At 41.2% G+C, this 20,408-nt stretch overlaps 1 protein-coding gene across 3 annotated transcripts in view; it reads left to right on the top strand.

The window, feature by feature from the left end:
* arhgef25a (Rho guanine nucleotide exchange factor (GEF) 25a) overlaps positions 1 to 20,408 on the top strand; it is a 69,457-nt gene that overhangs the window by 35,859 nt on the left and 13,190 nt on the right. For all 3 annotated transcript variants that reach the window (XM_084721002.1, XM_084721001.1, XM_084721004.1), the window contains 3 exons: positions 12,174 to 12,481; positions 13,027 to 13,137; positions 18,718 to 18,842. In XM_084721002.1, the coding sequence (XP_084577128.1) occupies positions 12,174 to 12,481; positions 13,027 to 13,137; positions 18,718 to 18,842 (544 nt within the window). The remainder of the gene's footprint in view (positions 1 to 12,173; positions 12,482 to 13,026; positions 13,138 to 18,717; positions 18,843 to 20,408) is intronic.

The raw sequence follows: 20,408 nt of genomic DNA, 5'->3' as shown, positions 1-20,408 counted from the left end.
GGATGCTGAACAAGTGATTTTTTCTGATGCCATTTGCTATTTCACTTCAGGCTTGGAGTCAATCAATTATCAACCTGGCCAATTACTGGTTCCGATGGTCAGCATTTTTATAATCACTGAAATCATTTGTTTTTATCTGATTGCTGATAAAATCAATTTACCAGTGAGTCCACCCTGTAGTCTCACTCAATGTCACGCTCACAGCACAATCTGACTGTTAATTAAGCTATTTTATGTCCTGCTGGGTAGCTTAATCTATAATAATAGATCACAGTTGTCAGTAATAATTGATTTATATATAAATGAGCAAATTATTATTGTGAAATAAACCCTGACAGGGTGATGCAGGTTTTGGATCATCTTGAAGGGTTTTATTTCACAATAATGACCTGCTCACTGTACATTATCCTCTTTATTACATGGTTAATTACAAAAAAACATCACTTGACACAAAATATTGACTTAAAAATATCTTTATTTATTTATAAATGATTGTGTTGTTCCTCCAGAGTCTATGATCATTTCTAATGGTCTTTTCTTCATAGCAATGGTCTGCTATACAGAAATAACAAAACTTAGAATGCTGTAATCAGAATTGAGTATTTATAATTTATATGTATAATCTCAGTCTGCAAAGGAACTAACTTGATCAAATAAACAAGCCTCGTGGAGTACAATGTAATATTTGCCCCCAAAATGTAAAAAGTATAAATAAGTATAAGTATTTGCCCCCAAAATGTAAAAAGTATAAAGTTGCAGAAAATGGTTATTCTGCATTTTCACATGTAGATTTTTATTTTTACTGACAATATATAATGGTTTTACATATCTGTTATCAGTCTCCTTGATTAATAATAACTGCTATTGGTACTTAACATATAATTTGACCCCTAATTCAGGCAAAACAAAAAACCCTGCCCACAATTCATATCCTACTTGTTTAGGTACATACAGTAGTAGCCTTGGATACTTGCAGCTCAGTGAAGTGACCTTGCGTACAGCCAGCGTGAAAAACAGCAGGAGCCCAGAGCTCAGAACTGAGCATACCAGAGCTGTCAGGCAGACTGGGGCCAGGAGGAGAGGCTCCACATCCCCACAGCCCAGCAGGCACCACAGCTCTGTCTCCAGCTCTCCTCACAGGCCTCCTGACTGGCACTGCCACAGCTGCCATATGGAATCACAATCGCTTTTAATTTGCACTATGCTCTTTCTTTTCTTTTAGTGTGTGTGTGTGTGTGTGTGTGTGTGTGTGTGTGTGTTGCTCTGATAATCATAGTGATGATCTACAGTATTCAGAGCATGTGAGTGTGCATGTTTGCTCCCTGCTGCTAAAGAGGCTGAAAGGGTCGTGTTGATCATCACTATGATTATCTGGGCACGCACACACATACTCTTACACACACACTATAAAACCATGTCGACACTGCAATGTCATTTAAGTGCTTTGCCATCCCCCATTTTTTTCTACTAAATGCTGTCAAGCGTTTCTCAGTGGGCACATACAGAGTGAAACCTTTTTTAGATTGATAATACACAATATAATCATTAAACACATTATGATTTATTATTATACATTAAGATAAGTCAGAAATTCACAACCAATCCAGCAGTAAATATAGTCATTAAAGGCAAACTTATACAGCATTATCCTTAAAAAAAGAAATAGACATAAATCAAATGACCCACTAGAAGTGTATGGTGGTGTCTGTATCTGCAGAGACGCTGCCTTCTGCTTGTGTTTTCTTATTTTCTCATATTTTGCTGTGTTTGGGAAGCTTCTGCGCTTCAGTTTGCTTGGCAGTGGTCTGTAGCCCCGCAGCCAATGACAGCATGCAGGTTGTGAGGTCAGGACTGTATAAAAACGTAGCGACCAATGGTTACATTGCATTCTCCATCTCTTTCCTCTGCTCTCTGTCAGTGAAAGCTGTAGAAAGTGTTTTAGAAAAGTACAGAAAATAACATTTTATTTCTCTGATTCACTGTTTTGTTCTTGCTGACGGTGCTCGCTCTCTTAATTCAGTACAGAAAGAGTTTCACATACACACACGCAGAGCAGAATGAGGATCGCTTCGACTCTATTCAGACAAAATCAGGCGTTGTGTGGAGATACGCAGATAAATGCAGATAAATCCGTAATTCATTCAAGGTGTGTTTCTGGCTAGCAGTTGCTAGCTAAGCTGTTATAACTTCTGGGAAAACAGGGGTCAGGTCAGATATGACAGTGTGAGGAAGGAAGTCGGCAAATGGTAACATGAATAAAACTTTAATATTACCTTGTCCATGAACATGACTTCTGCCTGAGTCATGTCAGATAGATTTTCATCAGCTATGGTGGTTGTATTTTTAAGTAAAAGGATCTGAGCAGGTCTTCCACCACTGCCGATCAGTTAAATATAAGGTCTGTCCAAATGAATTCAGTCATCCACGTTTCTCTCAGATCACAATGAGTAAAGTAAACACTCTTTGTCAGGCTACTTGACGAAGGCCTGAAACTGAAGCATCAGGTCTTTGCTCAACCGCTGCCTCTGAAAGAAAACAGAAGGATGAACACCTGCGTGTGATTTTCTCATCAATATATATACTTTGGCAGCGCAACATATCCAGATACATACTGACCTTTTAATGACTCCTCTTTGTTCCTGATCATCAAACCTCTGTTCTGACAACAAAAACATTGTTCTGTATGGTTAAACAAGGAGAACAGAGTTGAATATAAAATCCGACCCAACTTTCAGACTTGAAACTATTCTTAGTTTGTATTAAAGATGTGAAACCACTGATGTGAGTCTACATGTTTGAGACAGCCCTCACTTATTGCCATGCAGATAGGAACTGATTTTGTGCCTCCCACAGCTCAATAGTGATCAATAATATGGGAAAAATTAAGGTTATGATTGATGACATCAGCAGGTAGAGATCACTCAGACACACACTTACAGAGCGACGGTGGTCTGTGTGTGTGTGTGGCTGAAGGGGATTAAAAGGTTGCAGCGTTACAAATTTGGGGGATGGAGTGTTGTGCATTGTCCAGGCAGGGAGGACTCTCTAATGAAAGAAATACTGAGTTGAACCATGGGAAATGTAGGATCGGGTGTTTTTCGAGCTTGATCCATCATAGAATGTTGGGATATCTTGGTCTCTGCTGCTTTGATTTTGACCATTTTTATAGTTCAGTCAATGTCAGTGCTATTCTTAATTGCTGGAATTCCCCTTTAATGAAATAAGTGAATCACAGTTAGTATAGCTGTATTCTCTTGTTGATCCCATGGTGCTTAGTTTGTCAATCAGAGTGAGTGTGAAATGCATCACACTGGAACTTAAATCCCCTGCTTTTGACTTGGAGTGTGTACGTTCGGCTCCCCATAGCCTACATTAAGGCAAATAAAGGCAGATGGTACCATGAGCTTGGCGAGTCTCTGAATGGTTCTAGAGGAATGTCTGGAGTTTTCAGGCCCGCTAACCACAAACATGGTTCCAGTCTCACACTGCCAGGAGCAGCAGCAGACACTGAGGAAAGAACACAGTGTCTGCAGTGAATTGGCCCCTGCCTACTCATGCTGATGCATCCATTTTTTGACAAAGTAAAATCCAATTGAGATGCAAAGTAGGTGCTGGAGGTGATTAAAGCCTCAGTATAGGTAGCGGGTGCAGTATCTCACAATATCTCAACATGAAGCAGCACCTGTGAGGAAAATGCTCAACCTCTGCCACTTGAAATGCATCGCATTGCATCCTCATGTTGACCTGACTTTGACAGTTGGTGGCACTAGTGGCAGTTTAGATCTATTTATCATTTAGGGCCGTTTCATAAGCCCTCATCAGGAGAAGTGTCTGAATCACTCTTCCACATTGTTCCACAGACAATAGGATTAAAGCCAGCATCATCTACTCAGGCCTGTTTTTCTGTGACTGACATTGCTTTGATGCTTTACGCTGATGAAAAAATACGCAGCAGAGGCTGGCTGAGAGCTCTGATGGCAGGAGACCGACCATGATGGCTTGTTTGTGTGTCACTTGACTGTGTCTACCACGTATTTCCTTCTGTGCTCCTGGAACCACAGCAGTGTGTGTGTATGCATGTGTGTCTGCATAAACTAGGTCAGTAGGAGGACAGGAAATCTCTTTTCACTTGTCTGTCTGACTGCAATGTGTCTCTCCAAAAGTTATTGCATGCAGATACACTCACAAATGAAACAGACAGTCAACAACAGTTGTGCTACTGCTCACATGCCCATGTTTCAGTGCTTAAGATTGGGAGTGAGCAGACTTCCTGCTGATATGCTCTTAAGTAAACTTAAAAAGACAGCTTGTGTCTTAATTCAGTGGTTCACAACCTTTTTGAGTCACGACCCCCCAAAATAATCAGGTTGGTGCTCGCAACCCCAACAAAAAATCCATAATACAGAGAGTTAGAGTAATATTCACTGATACTGAGAAGCCATTGCTCCCTAGTATTAATTCAAACTGATAGCTAGCAAAACGGGCTATAGCTGCTTGGTTATGCATGAGGCTGTGGCACAAAAGCGCCATTCCTCAGGCCAAAACACAGCTTCATTTCCCATCATGCCAAGTGCTGGTCTGAGTGGTTTGTTAAGTTTGGTATGGTGGTTGAATTTGGTACTTGTGATTTTTGTGCTGGTTTAACCATTAGTGTGGTGGCTGTTACACATCCTGAGGTCAGCTGTATTTAATATATTTTTGACCCTGAGAGCTGATTCCAGGCTGTACTTCCATTCTGCTTACCACGGCATTTAATTTTATTCTCCACAACCATGTGGCCGACCCCAGAAATGATCTCTTGACTCCCCTGGAGGTCCCAATCTCTAAGTTTAGAACCATTGCCCTAATGGATCCTTCCTAAAAACTTTCAGTCTTGTCCTGTGATGTGCTGGGCTTGACTATGTTGTAAAGAAAATTCTGATCTTTAAAAGACGTTGCCGGGTGGGCTGTAAAAGTGACATACAGATATTTAATGTAAAAACCTGTACATGTAACATGGATAGTGACAGCTGAAGGCTTTTTTCTGATTTTAAGACAAAGTAGTCTTGATATTTCTAGCCAATGAAGTATTTTTTCTCTAGAGACCATAATAATAAATAAGATTAGCTGGTTTCAAACCAAACTAGCAGTGTTGTGAGACTCGTAAAATCTTGTAATGTCTTTAAAATGTATTTTAAAATTGTAATCCTTCTTGGTGATCTTAGTTTTTATTAAAAGTAACTTTAATCTGATTACATCTCTTTTCTGAAACTGTAATGCAGGGATACAGTTGTACAGTTGTTTCCTTGTTATGTAATCCCATTACATGTAATCTGTTACTCCCCAAGCCGCTCTAGCACATAGCATATTTTAGTAGAGGAAACAGGAAAGGAGAAAGGTGACTGAGGTTCCACGACTACCAAGCTTGCTCAACTGTTATTGGAGCAAAGAGCAAAAACAGGTGGGACTTAGGAAGGGTCAGTTCCTGTCTCCTCTCTCCTCTTCAGTGTTTCCTCTCCTCTCATTCAAGGTTTTAGCTCGAATCTGTGTAAATAATCTCTTAGCCTCTCCCTCTGCTTGGTGTTCATTAAAATATACATTCATATTAATTTCAGAGACGATTTCTAAGATTGTGGGTTCAGTAGAGAAGAGAAAAGAAGAGAGTAGAAGAGAAAAAAAGAGCGATAGTCCAAGAGCTTTTTCTTTTGCCCCTGTGTCACTGTCTTGTCTGCCGGTTTGTTTTGCATGTCGAGCTTGTGCTGGTCTCAGCAGCTTTGGGGCAGAGCAGGGCATTGCATCAGAGGAGGGAGCCGTGTGTCCTGATCCCGGGGCAGGACCGAGCCAAACTCTTCAAAACACTGCAGTGCAGAGCGAGGAAGAGAAGGTTAGAGTGCAAAAGAGGGTAGAAGAGTAGTGTGTGTGAGTGTGTGGGGGGGTGTATGTTGTAAGGGGTAAGGAGTTGAGATGGAGAGGAAGGAAAGAGGGAGGACAGGAGACGGAGAGAACAGCCAAGTGCCAGGATTTATTAATCAGAGGCAGCACAAACAAAATACACAAAGAGCAGCCTGGGGCCAACAGGAGGAAATATAATGAAAAAAGAGTGAAAGAGACAGAGGAAGGAGACAAAAAGTTTCCATCTTTTCATTGAGAATCACAGCTAAAGAAGAATACACTGAAATGTTTGAGTAAAACTCCATCTACTATGTGTAAGAGTTCATCAGAGGACAGTTAAAGCATTTCCGGTCATATGCTTCAGGTACTAAGTGCCTCATTGTCTCACAGGTCTTTGAGTCTGCACATCTAAATGCCTGAGTGCAGCCCAGGTCCTGCTGGTTGATGGGAAGTGTCCATTTCCTCTGAGTAGGTGAAATGTAATATACAAGTATAGAGCCTGGGCTGAAGACTGTAAGGTGGGGAGAGCAAAGCGAGGTAGAACAGAGAAGATAAGCATGGCGCTGTGTTGAAAGTTATTAGCGATGACGCAGGCGGGCGTCTGGTGCCTGTGTGCTGACCACCACACTCTCAGACCCCCTGGGGCTGTGATCTGTGAGGTGCTGGCATTGATTGGCAGCTCTAAGAGTCTTTTAGACTCAGCTGGACATTTGACATGTTTGACACTGTGGTGACCAGCAGGTCGCCCGCCTCTGATGTGCCGTGTGTTGTTTGCTCTGACAGATAGATGACACTGGAAGCTTGGATCACAAATGAACAGCCTGCAGCCACCCATCTGGACTGCTACCCTGGAAATAAATGTGCATTTGTGTATAGGTGCGAGTGTGTGGGCACCTACATGTCTGTCTGCATGTGTGTGTGTTCAGTTCAGCCAAGCCTAAATTGCCAATATGGTCCCAGGAGGCGGTAGGATTGACAGAGAGCTCCAGAGTGGAGTGGCTGTGAACAAGTTTGCTCCATTACAGCCAACGCTTTTAGCCTGATTTGTTGGCTCAGCAGCACTCACTTATCAGGTGATCAATAAAGGGAAGTTGGACCAAACTTCTTTAGAGGAACGAACATTTACAGCACATCCACCCACATCATCCTCCTGAGGCTGCTTTTCCTGTGTGATTTGCCCTGATTTTCTCTCTGATTATCTGTTTCAAACCCAAATTGCCAGGAAATTTGCCATTTATTCAATCATATCCAACCTCACATCCATAATCCAAACCTTTGTGACCCTCACGAGAATATTGCATCGGATGTTTTCCCCTTTCCACATGACTGGGCAAGCTGTGTCGCAGATAGTCCCTGGATAATTCAATTGAGCTGCGATTGAATTTGATACTTTGTTGAGTAGACATGGTTCACCAATGAACATCAAATCAATTTTCAAACAAAAATGCCTAATGTTTGTTGCTTTGACCATTTCCTACTTTTTCTTCTCATACATTATAGTAAAGTGAATATCTTTGGCTTTTAAACTGCTGTTCCTGGAATTTTTATACCAATCGATGAATCACTTAATCAAGAAAATAATCTGCAGACTAATCAATAATGAAAATAAGAAAAAAAAGTTTGTTGCAGCCCTGAAATGATTAGACCAGACGTGTAGACAAAAGCTTGATTTAGGGCAAGAAAAACACTTTCAATGAAGGTCATATCCATGGTGCATTATATGCACATTCATACGTGCATTTATAAGGCTTTATAAAACTCGTCATAAATGTTTATAATCATGCATGACATCTTATAAAGTAGTGTGTGGACAGTGTATTTGGAATCATTGAATGAATGTGCTTACAATGCATCGTAGACATGACTTTCATTGAGTGTTTTACTGATGTTGCTGCTTATCAGTCCTGAAAGAATCAGATCACTTGGATAAATGGTCCTTAGACTGCCTAAATGAAACTCTCTTAAGTTGCCCTCTCAGGCAGTGAGTACTCAAACTTCACCATTGTGAGTGAACAGCATCAAAAGAAAGTCTGGAACTACTTTACAGCAGAGACCCACTTGGCTCTAGAGTTACATCAGCAACTTTTTGGGCGAGCCTCCCACCCGGCCGCCGCTCAGCCTCTTAGACAGCGAGTGGGCGACTGGTGAAAGCCCAGCATTAACTGAACGCCACAGATCGGGCCAGCTTAATGCAGTCCCGTTGCCCTGAGCCTTCAACTGTTAATTATTGCAAGCGCATAAACAATAGTCAAGTTGCATTAACAATATCTGCCTGGGCAATCTTTTCTCGGCACCGCCATTATGGAGATGAATGTCACTGGGCACTATTAGCATGCAGCAAGACAGAGGGAGAGTGGGAAGGATTGTTTTTTTCTTTCTTCCAGTTTCCTCTGTGTAGGTGTATAATGGTATCAAACTCCTCATCTTGCACGTCTGGGGAGAGCGGAGGCATGTTGCTCTGAGGGGAAGCTCATCATCTCCCTTTGTGTTTTACACTTTCCGGGCTGTTACTTTGAAAACGCTGTTAGAGATGTCCCTGTAATGGCTGGTATAGGTTTCATAACAATGCTGAGATTAGGATTTCAAGGGTCAACAGGGAAAACGACCCATACACACAGCAGTCAGTAAGGGAGCTGTAGAGTTGCCATGGTGACAGATGCAGATGTGAAGATCTTCATTAGAAAACCAGTAAATTATGTACACCCTGCACATTGTAAATCTGTACGTTTGACAGAGCCACTGTTCCTTCTGACGCACAGTTTTAAATCATGAAGCCACGCTGCTGTCTTCACTCAATTTTAATTGCTTCCAGGCTCAGAGAGCATGCCCCCCCCCCCCCATTTTTTGATAAGCTATCTCCGCTGATGTCTGGAGCTGGTTAGAAATGGTGTTGCTGGCTGTGCCTCTGCACTGTGACCCCTAAACCCTGGCCTGGCTTGGCTGAACCTGAGCAGGGAACACTGGGAAAGACAAACCTCCAGGCCTGGCCCTCGTTAGAGGTCAGAGAATCAGAAGTTGGGGTTATCACGTGTGCTCAGCATCATTTTCACATCCTCCCTATTCTCTCTTGTTGGGGGCTAAAGCCTGACTGATAATGGATTGTTTGGGCCAATACCAATAATGATATTAAGGAGTAAAAAATTCTGATATTAATGTATGCTGTATGATATTAATGCCAATATTGCCATGATCCCTCAAATGTGCTTATCACTTGTGACAAAGATATATAATGGAGGCGGAATATTTACAGTTCTGAACAATAAATTTTATTGTCCAAAAATGACATCAGGTCATGAAGCTGAAGGAGATTTTTACTTAGATAACTGTGTTTTTGACATTATATTTTGTGGTTATTATGGTAGAAGCACTACCACTTTTGTCCACAGGGGGCTCCACAATCAACAAAATATAAAAGTTTCTGTCTCAACTACAAGAGACATATAATAAAAACTGTACCATGCTCTGTCAAAAACAAAACATTTTTATATCAGCACATATTAGACAGCATATATGCCAATATCGATATAGCTGTGACAGGCCAAAATCAGCCGATAATAACAGCTGACAGATATATCCATCTGGCTCTGATGGCGACTCTCAGAGATGGTGTAAGCTTTGCCTCAGGCTTTTTCACAACAGTAGCCATAAATGCAATATCTTACAAATGATTCTTGATATCCCACTGTCTTCTACAGAGAAGACATTTAACAAAGGGCAAAGGCTTGAACTCAGACTGCTGTTTCTTTTTCATGTCGACTTACTGTCTCTGAGTCCGGACCCATCCAGTGTTTGTTCAAAGTTTCCTTCCATCCCTGCAGGGTTTAGCCATATCCCTTCTCTGTACCCCTCTCTGCTCCTTGTCTCTTTCCTCCGCCCTCCCCCGTCCTGCCGTGCTCAGATCTCCTTACACTCTCCAGTCTTTCATGTGGATGGGGGTGGGAGTGACAGAAGAGAAGATGGGGAAATTGGCCACCCTGGGATCACACACACACACACACACACACACACACACACACACACACACACATACATGCGTAATGCCTGAAAAATATATGGCGAGACTCGCTGGAGAAAGATTACAGGGAGAATGTTGTCTCAGTGGTACACAAACAGACAAGTTAGAGGTTTCACAAATGATGTATTTTAACCAAACGTGTAGGCACTGGGAGCAATGTGATGTCACAAACAGAACAAGTTGTTGTGCTTTGAGGTTAACCATTTCTCAAACACAGAGACCAGAGAGAAGGGGACATTTTTACATAGCTTATTTTAATTGATCGGTACAGTGGCCACTATTGTATTTCTGAGGGAGAGTAATTGAATGAATAAAGTGTGGAAATGCTCAATCACTTTAAGCATGAACACTGAAGGGGATTGTGAATTTATTCTGGCTTTGCCTTTGAAGAAACAAAATGGGCCACACTGTGTCAGTTGTGGCTGATGCAGTCTGGGGTCTTACTGTCGAGCACTGCCGTGATAAGATCTTCCTCTGTGGCTCACATAAGGAACACTGAAATGAGGTCAGTGTTGTCCTCTCGTAAACAAATGCGTAACGAATCCATAAAGTCATTTTTCCTGGAAACTAAAGCCGCATCCAGTCAACAATTGGTGTGATCTGAAATCGAACAATAATGAGCTGTGGAGGTGAGGCTTTGCAGGGGAGTGTTTCTCCATCTGCAGCAGAGTGGCGCTCGAAGGTCAGAGGTTGTGTCCAGGGCAAGAAGATGAATGGGAGGCATGACTGAACTGCGTTTGGACACAACAGATAAAACACTCCCGACACACGGCTCAGAGGAAGAGCTATCTCAGGACTGAGGAAGGGTTGGGTGGAAGAAGCAGGATGGGAATGGGGGACAAGACAGAAAAACAAACAGTCCCAAGCAAGGATCTTCCCCCTCTACAAAGGATTAAAGTGGATGTCCGGTCCCAGCCCCCCATCAGCAGACTTCCCATGTCCTCCTGACATCATAGTGCAGAAGTCGGCCTGCAACTGGTCGTATTTTTCACATTTAACGCCAGCCGTACGCAGGTCATGTGACTGGATGCACAGCTCATATATGAAAAGCACGGTCTGCTTGACATGAACAGTGTGTCTTTTATAGTGCGGCTGCACAGCTGCACAGGAAGCCTATTTATATATCCACTCTTTGTTTTATTTCTCTCTTTACTTTTTCTCTCCTGGTGTTGACACGCTGTCTGACCTCCTGTCCTCCGTCACCTCTCACTGACCAGCACCACTGGTGAATTGCAATCAGAGGTTCTGTTGCTGTATAGTCCTACCCCAAAGTGTTTTCAACCTCATTCATGGATTTTGTGGAATCAATATGTTGTCAGTGAACATACTGAGAAAAAAAAACACTTACGCCACTTTTAAGTGATTCAAGTAATATATATTAAAAAATGTGTATTAATTCGGTTTTTCGTCAGGTATTCAAGATTTTTGGGAACAAAGTTCTTTTCTGTTAATATTTTTTATCCACTATGACACACTGTGGTGGTCCTCTGTACACTTAGTGAATCTCTGTGTATGTGGCACTCTTCATGAAGTAAAGGTTTATGTATCTTGCAGTCCATTTTTGTCCAGAGTTGAAATTTGACACTACTGTTGGAGCAGCTGAACTGCACAGGTTCTTCCTGACTTCTGAGAAATTGTTGTCAAATGTAACATTATATAAAAAGTAAGTGTAAAAGTAGAAAATTGTAAACTTCTTATGAAGCCTTACATTTATTCGTGCTCATACTGTTGCGAGATGCCACCGCAGCATTGGTGGCTTTTTTAACTTCTGGTTCTAAGTGAGAAAAGGTGAAAGTTGACTGCGGCACCAGGTTTGCTCAGCTGTTATTGGAGCACAGAGCAAAAAGGCACAGGACTTATGAGCGGTCATTTGGCAATAATCAACATATATGTTTACAATGACGAACATAAACTTATTGTCGCACCCATTGAGTGAACATCATGATTTTAGAATTGTCCAATACTTTCCCCCGCCCCTTGTATTTCTTAAGACTTTTGATATGTCATACATGACATATTTCTGGACAAGAGCAGTTAAAAGAGCTTCTGTTGCAGCTGGTGAGGTGTTGTGTTATGCCTGTACTATTAAAAAAAGTGCACTGTTGTTGTGCATAGATTCATTGATTCATTGATTATTGAGGTCTGAATGTGGACAGTCAGGGTTTACTCTGCCCTCTGACCCATTAAATCTTATTTATCAGTCATCTGTACCTCCACATTATTGAACCTCCTCAGACACTCATTGTTTTAACGATAACCTTCTGCACTCTCTGTCTCTTCTCCTCAGACTCATACTCGGCAGCAGGCAGCGAGGGCAGCATCTCCACCTCTGTGGCGTCACTGCCCCCGCAGGCATCAGGCAGCTCAGCCCCCAGCTCCCCAGGCTCCAGGCGCTCTGTGAGCACCCTCAAGAAGTGGCTCACGAACCCTGTCCGCAAACTCAGCGCCGGGGCCACCGCCAAAGGGGAGCGTCAGGTGCGCAAGCTTGATGGAAAGCCTCCACCTCTTCCGTCCCACAGCCACAGCCAGGACCTGGGCAGCCCCCCGAGGCCTGACGACACTTTCACGATCCTGCCCGTCACGCACAGAGAACTGGTGAGAAGGATGTAGTTGAACCCAGAATATGTTGTTGTTTTTTCTTGGTCACATGAACTAATCAAACAAAGCTTTGCAGGCTGCCTTTGTGTTTCTAGTTCCTTTCTACACAGGAGATGAACCACCTCATAAGTAAACTCATTAACAGGAATTATTCCCATGTCGCCCCATCACAAGGCCTTCTTGTGAACTGGTTCTGAAGTAAACATGCAAAGCCTCAGCCTCATATAAATATTAAAACTAAAGCCAACATCCTGACTGGCTTGTTTATATTAGGTAACTCAGGAACATCAGCAGAGACACAGGTGTGATGTAGAGCTGATCCACGGACGACTAAGTATCATGGCAGGTGGCAGTATTGTTATATAACAGCAGCACTGCTGGCTCAGCCTGCAGGAGCTCAAGTTGCATGTCCTGTGACTCGTGCTTTCTTTTACTGCTTCTGTGTGCCGGAATGCATGAGCGTGTCACAGACATGTTGTATCATGTTTATATTGTATTATTCTGACACCATGGATGTGTGTGCGTCTGTGTGTATGTTCCAGGAGTGGAAAGATGGTCTGGCGAGCCCTGAGGACCTGTCACCGGCTACACTACAGGCTCCCAGCTACATAACTGATTCTTTGATTGGCTGCACATCACTGCCAAACACCCAGGTCTGTCTGCACCATATACTGTAAAACTAACACCATCTGACCTGTTGTGTCTGTCACCACATAGTATTTCTCTCACATAGAAATAAGGTGTTTCTGGCTTCAAGGGGTAGCTCAGATAGATATCAGATATTTTATTCTCCAAAAACATCTGGTGGCACCTGGAATTAATCTTGCAACCCCTTGTGGGGGTCTTGACCTCGAGGTTGAGAACCAATATTTTAAAGGGTTACCTCAGATTCACTGAAGTCACATAAAGAAACTTACCAATCGAGGCAGTGGTAGACCGCCACTCCCGTCTTCTGTGAGGTAAAGGAGTCTGGTTGCATCTGAAAGAACAATAATGGGTTAATATCATAACAGTTTCCCATTTGGAAAGGCTGTCTGACAGCATGGTAAAGTGGCAAAAATATTTTAAATATAGCATACACTTAAACTAATTTTTTAGGTGCCTAAAATCTGTTTTGCTGCTAAACCTGTAAAGCAGTACATAGCTTCCTACACAGGTACTCCTGCTGCTTCTTCAAACTGGGGTTAAGCCAACCACCATCTACTGTAGCTCATGCAACCTGCCTTAAAAAATCCAATTCAAATTTTAAATACAAGTAAGGATTTTTGACAAGATGCCAGATCTCGAATGCATAATTAGCTATGATGACATTCAAACCATCAGGAGTATTTGTAGATCCATTTATAGTTCATTTTAATGAACAGTTCACAGTGTAGTCAGTCTCTGAGAGGACTAGCAGTGATATTCTCAGTGAGGACCCAGCCTGGCGGGGAGGTGACATCAGTACTGTTTGTCTCTATGGCCCTGCAGCCAGATCTGGAAATGACTAACTCTACTGCTGCTGGCAGAGCTGAAATATCAAACAAAACAAACACACATAGATGCACGCATGAGCACTGCTTTCTGCAACCACGCACACACAACCACATAAGCGAAGATATATAGCCATACATACACATGTGAGGGAGTCTAAATGAATACAAGGCTCTCTGAGAGCAGATCGATGCACTGGATGACCAGAGGGCAGGGTTTGACAGCGACCTGCGTGATGCATGACTCACATTCAACATGTTACAAAAGAACATGCCTGGAGAAAAATAGGAAATAATGCGGAACGGCAGATGTGATGAAAGATGAATCCACTCCTGTGAAGTCACAGAGAACGCTATGTGCGCACATACACTTTAAGTTCTCCATCAAACACTCAGTCAGCTGCTCACGCAAAGGACCGTCTCATGTTGTGTGTTCAGAGGGTCCCCTCTTGCTTTGGGATAGAAGCGTGGCAGAAAATGAGATTTGCTTGAGCAGCAGTAATGTTGCATGAGTCATCAGAGGTTGAGCCCTATCAATATACAGTGAAACAATAATGTTATCTGAGCATTGTGGAGTGTCTCCTGTTGTGAATTGACACCGGAGCACTTAAATCCTAATTTGAGTCTCAACAACACATCAAAAGCCATTAATACGGTTACATCATACGGATGAGGTCAGTGCTTTGGTGTTTTTACTGCCAGTTTTTTGGAAAGAGAGAGGTAGACGTAGAGAGATTACATTATGTAGGTCAGTCAGCTGTGCTCTCCACATGTCCAGCTTAACATGCATTGTTGTTTTTCTTCACACCATTGTCTCTGATCTCACAACCACAGCAGAACAAATGAAATGTTTGTTGTTTCTTGGTCAAGGGAAAGTTCTTGTGATTGTGCCTAAGCTGTTAAACAACATGCGGTGTCAAAAAGGAAGCCAGAACTACAGATCACAATATTCATTAAATTGCCTTTCCTGAGGAACAGTTTGTACAGTCTGTCACCTTGACCCACAGATAATAAAAACAAATTACCTAGAAACAGTTTCTCAGTGGAACAGGAAAAGAAATGGTGAAAAGAAACAAGAGACATCTCTTCAAAGACATCTCTTGCTTTGGAAACAGTGCCGTTAAATTGCAGTTTTCGGCAGTTGTGTTCCTCCTCAGCACAGCATCATACCTTTGTGTTTGCATGTCTAAAGATTGATGGGCCCTTTGAATGGGCTGCTCCAGCCCATTAAAAATAAGAAATTGCTGATGCCACCGCTGGAAATCGGTTTCAAGCATCAGCAAATATTCTTGGGTTTGATGCCTGACAATTGATCTTTAAAACATCACGTTTAAAGCCACAATGAGCAGCATTTCTTTTTAGGAAAATTCTGTAAATATTCTTTTAATACTGCTGATTTTTAGCATTTTGATTTTGTGTGTTTCAAGTCTTCAAAGGAATAGTGCAACACTAGAGTCATGCTTATAAATATAAAATATCAGAATAATAGATGAAGGTTGTACTCCTGGACAACAATGTAAACAGCAGCAGCATTCGGCTATTGTACAACCCTATAAAACATTTTAATATTTTTGTTTTAAAATCAAGATTTATTCCAAAAGAGAATGCTGTACCACTTTGCAATAAGACTACCCTTATAAATGATTCAGAAATGTTGCTTTATTAGGTTACAAACACTTTATACATCATTAATAAGCAGTTATAAACATTTATAAAACAGTTGTATACATTGACACGGTCTCACTATTTGGCAACTATAGCTTGCAACTAGTTAACTTACTAATGAGTATCTACCATTTATATTTGACCAAAAGGAGACATATTATAAAGTGTGTACTGTAAAATGTCAAAATAAAAGAAAATATTGCCAAAGCCTTAGTGTATGAACCTGGTCATTTGATATGTTTATTTGACATACCAAATGAAACTTTTTGACTATTAAGAAATGCTGAGGTAGGTTCAGTTCTAGAAATGCATTAACAATATCTCATTAAGCTGACAGGTATATTTAGCTTTATGTTTTAACATTACATTAAATTGTCATATGCAGTCATGAGACCATTATAAGAGTGTCATGAATATTTTCCCTGACCTCAAGTAAAGTGGTATCATTTTGACTTGTCATAAAGATGTCATTAAATGTTAGAAGGCCAGTTTCACAACAGAGGTGTTTTAGCTCACAGAGTTAGCTGATGTACACATAGTGGTTAGCTTAGCAGGGAAGGTGTGGAGCTACCTGCCTACTTAGCGGAGTCAGCCCTATGACGTGGTTATGACAGCGCAATGACAGTCTTACACACACACCCATTCAAATAAAGTGTTGCCAGGTACTCTTATAGTAAAATGGTACAGATAATTCTTCTTTGACTGTTTTTACTTGAAAGTCTTTGACCCGAATACCTTTTGAGAGAGAAAATCTGTTCCGACCTCTTGATTGATGGAACTGTTAGGATCAGTGTTTTTAAAGATGCTACGCAAAAGTATGACCTCACCTTTTACTAAAACTGTTGTCAGGTTTTTTTTTTTTTTTTTTTTTTTTTAGTCTGCTTCTGAGTAGAAAAACAAAACTCGCAACAGAGGGAGACAAGGGGGATTTTTTCCTGTGGGCTTTGCCACAGCACATCTGGAAGTGATCAGGGAGCCAGGGAGACCTGTCAGCCAGGCTGGAGCACTGCGAGCGGGGCAAGACGAGTTGGGGGAGCGAGGCGAGGGTCTTTATGGAGCCTCTCTGTCTCTCTTCTTCACTTTATCTCTTTCATTCCTTTTCCTTTCCTTCTCTCACACATCACCGTGACAGAATTGAAAGCTCACAAACTCATAGACGCCAACAAGTTCATCATGCAGATGGCAGGTGAACAAGTTGAACTAGGCCAGAGAAGAAAAGGAGAATGTTCTGTCCCCATTTTCCATTTGCTTATATGTCTATCTATCTGATCTATCTATTTATTTCTCCACCGGGCAGCCGTCTGCCAGGGGAGTCTGAGGGATTAGGCGCATATCTGTCTGTGGTGTGTGTGCAGGTTTGTGTATGTGTTTAAGGTGGGGAGGTTCTGCTTGACCAGGACACTGGAACACAGGGATTTAGGTGAGGACAGACGGCTGGACCTATATGTTTACACAGCCAGGAAAGAGTAAAAGAAATGGCTGAACAACATGGCTAAAAATAGAGAGAAGAACTCTGTAAGCAGATACAATTGTAGAGAGAGGTGGCAGTGAGTCATTTTCCAACTATTCAAAGGCGATAAGTGTGCTTATTGTGGGAGAGAAATAGGTTTTCCAAACACAAGGGTCATGTGCAGATGTGAAGCTTGTATCCATTGACTTAGTGATGATTTTATTCTTTGCAGGCTTTGTTGCAGCTTGCACAATGACCCTATATTTGAACCAGCACCCTCACAGGAAGTGATATCAATTCCAGGAAAAAGCATAAAAAGGAGGTCATGTATATAACACATGAACACAATCGATTAGATCAGCGTAACCTTGGGTTTATCCTGCAACGTGAATTTCTATTTGCAGCCAATAAGGCAGTGTTGACGTAGACGTTGCTATAGTGATGCTGCAGAAGTAATGTATTAACATATGTGATTCAACCCTCAGGTGACAAAAAAGAAAAAATATATTTAGGAAATATTTCAGGAAATGATAATGATCACAGATTAAGAAAATAAGTTGAAATACTCACTACTACAAGCTACAGCCCTGGGGTGCTCCTCTGAAATTTCCATTACTTACCTAAATAAATATTTTTGTTTGGCTGGTTCACATTTATTTAGAGTTCAAATTAATACCAAATGTTAACCGAATGAGTAAGTTTCTGTTTATAAGTGGTAAGAAATTATTAATAATCCTGTAGGAGTAGATGTTTATAACAGTTAAATTGAGTAACATGTTAATGGAGCCTGGCAAGCTGTACTCCAGAGTGTGTATTTTCAGAGCAGTAGGCTTTTGCTTTCAGGATAAGCGGTAGCTTAGCTTTACATTGACAGACAGTTGACAGTTATAAACAGCTGATCAACTTACAGTGTGGGACTTGTAACTTATTGTCTTATTGTCAAATTAAAATGTTGTGCTTGTCTTGAGCTTCTGTAGCTTCCCTGCCGCCTGCCTGAGCTTCCCGGGGAGGAAACAATTTGCCTACCATAAATCATATATTAAGTAGGATTTCAACCTATAACCCCTGACATACAGTCTGTGGCTCCAACTTGCTATTTGAACAGCAGAACAAACTTTTGGATGCGCAGTTATTTCATGTTGTTCCTGTAGAAAAAGACACTGTGTAATGTATTTACATATGTGTTTGGATCCTCAGGTGGCAAAACAAGAAAATATAATTTAATAATTCACACATAAATCAGAAATGTAATGACACTGCCAGCAGACGTGCAGTAATTGTATTCCCCTTCCTCTGAAGCCAAAACTCCATCAGCAACCTTCACAGCTTTGTCATCTTCTACATCTACATCAGCCTGTTGCTCCGTCTTACTTCTCATCTTCATCTTTTAATCTCTTTCTCTCCGTCTATCTGTGGCTGATGTGCACAGTGCAGGTCATTAATGGTGACTATCTGAATCTGATCTTCTTATCATTCAATCTCTGTTCCTCGTGTCTCTCTGCTCTGCCTGGTCACCTTGGCAACCTGCATCATTATCATCTCTCTGCAGCTCTTTATCTCTCCTTGCTTACTTTATTCCTGGAATGAGCCACAATACTGGCACAGGACGTTTGATAAACACTGTCTGTCTGTCTCTGCCTCCTCAGGACACTCAGTCTACCAGTGTTCTGCCAGATGACAGTGGCTCTGTCTTGATGGACGACACCTCCAGCCAATGGTCCGCCACAGCTGATACTGAGGAGGAGAGGAGGGGTGCCTTAGAGAAAAGCATGTATGTGTTTTTATCAGTGTAAAAATCCAAACACAGAGCACATATGGCAGTATCACATATTCTGTAAATCAGTGTTTCATGGTACAAACACTATAATGTATCTGAAATCAAGTAATGTGAAGGATTTCAGCGCTTAACACAAAGTAGGACTGATGCAGCAGTCAGTTGGTCAGTTTGTCAGTATGTGACAAACTGAAATTTGACTTTAAAAATTTGGTTGCGCTCGATGAAGAGTCAGTGGATCATTAAAGTCATTAGGATACATCAACAGCCAAAACCGTTTGTATCAAATATCACTCCAGCAAACGAGCACTAATATTTGAGATATTTCAGTCTAGACTGAAACTGCCCTTTCCAGAGCTATGCTGCTTACTGACAAAAGAAACACATAAAAAAATGGCAAATTTAGAAAAGAATGTTTCTTTCAGAATGTTTCCATTTAACAGAATTCATTATCACGTCATTATGAAGCACAAGTGTGAATAATAAAATAAATGAGGGATGGCTGGATTTTGCTGCTTCAATTAGTTGTAATGTGATTACTGGTCCTTTACAATGACAAGACAAATGTCTGCTGTGAAAAAAGCCCATATGACAGGTTGCTGGACTAGTAGAGTCCAGTTAAGTAAAACCTGAATAAAGCTTTGTTTTATGCCCATCATTTACAAGAAATTTCCCTGAATTTTTCTTGACAAAGCACTACTTAGTTGATACATGGTCAAGTATATAAGCTATTGCTGAACAAGTTAAAATCCCATTCAAGGAAATATCAATTAATTTATTATTCATTTCTTCATACTTGTTGTTATGATTGTCTGTATTCTGGTGTCAAAAAGACAAAATTCACATGATAAAATCATCTTAACATGTTAACTTTCAATTGCATCTTGTGGTCTTCATCAGCTGTTCACGTTACCAAAGTTACATACTCTTGTAATGGTCATGTGATGAAAATGGATTCATCTCCATGACAACAGAGCAAACTCTATTGCCTGATAAATACTGTGAGATGTAGTTGAAAGCCCTGGAAAAAGCTAGAGACTGTTATTTCCAGGGTGAGAGTGAACTTTCATGCTCAAATTTAACATGTTCAGCTGCTGTGCACTGACTAAAAGACTAAATGTGATGTCATTTTTAAAAATACTTAGCATAGCATACATTTCTTTCAAATTAATAGTTTTCACTGACATACACTGTCGACTTTTCTTATCGTTGCATCATTACTCATCATTACTTACATAGTTTTACAAATATGTAAGCACTTCTATAAAAAAAGAGAGACCGTACAATGTGAAATAAAACAAACAAAAACAAAACAAGTGACAAAAGACACAAGAATGAAGGAAAATAGGGAGGTTATTTAGTCTATCAATTACACACAAAAAAGTAAGAAAATTCAGTTCCAGTACCTGATATGATTTGTCAAAGGTTAATTTAATTGAAAGTGCACCAGTTGAACACTGTCTCTATCTTTCCAGTAACTCGTACCAAATCACATAATTCTTCCCAGGAAACAAAATTACTTCTTGGTCTCAATCTGGAGCTCTTTCTGGGAATTTATTAGGA

The sequence above is a fragment of the Lutjanus erythropterus genome, chromosome 6, assembly GCF_056507025.1.
Source record: "Lutjanus erythropterus isolate fLutEry1 chromosome 6, fLutEry1.hap2, whole genome shotgun sequence".
In the NCBI taxonomy this organism is placed as follows: domain Eukaryota; kingdom Metazoa; phylum Chordata; class Actinopteri; order Lutjaniformes; family Lutjanidae; genus Lutjanus; species Lutjanus erythropterus.
Note: the sequence above shows the minus strand (reverse complement) of the source record. Positions and strands in the feature narration are given on the sequence as shown.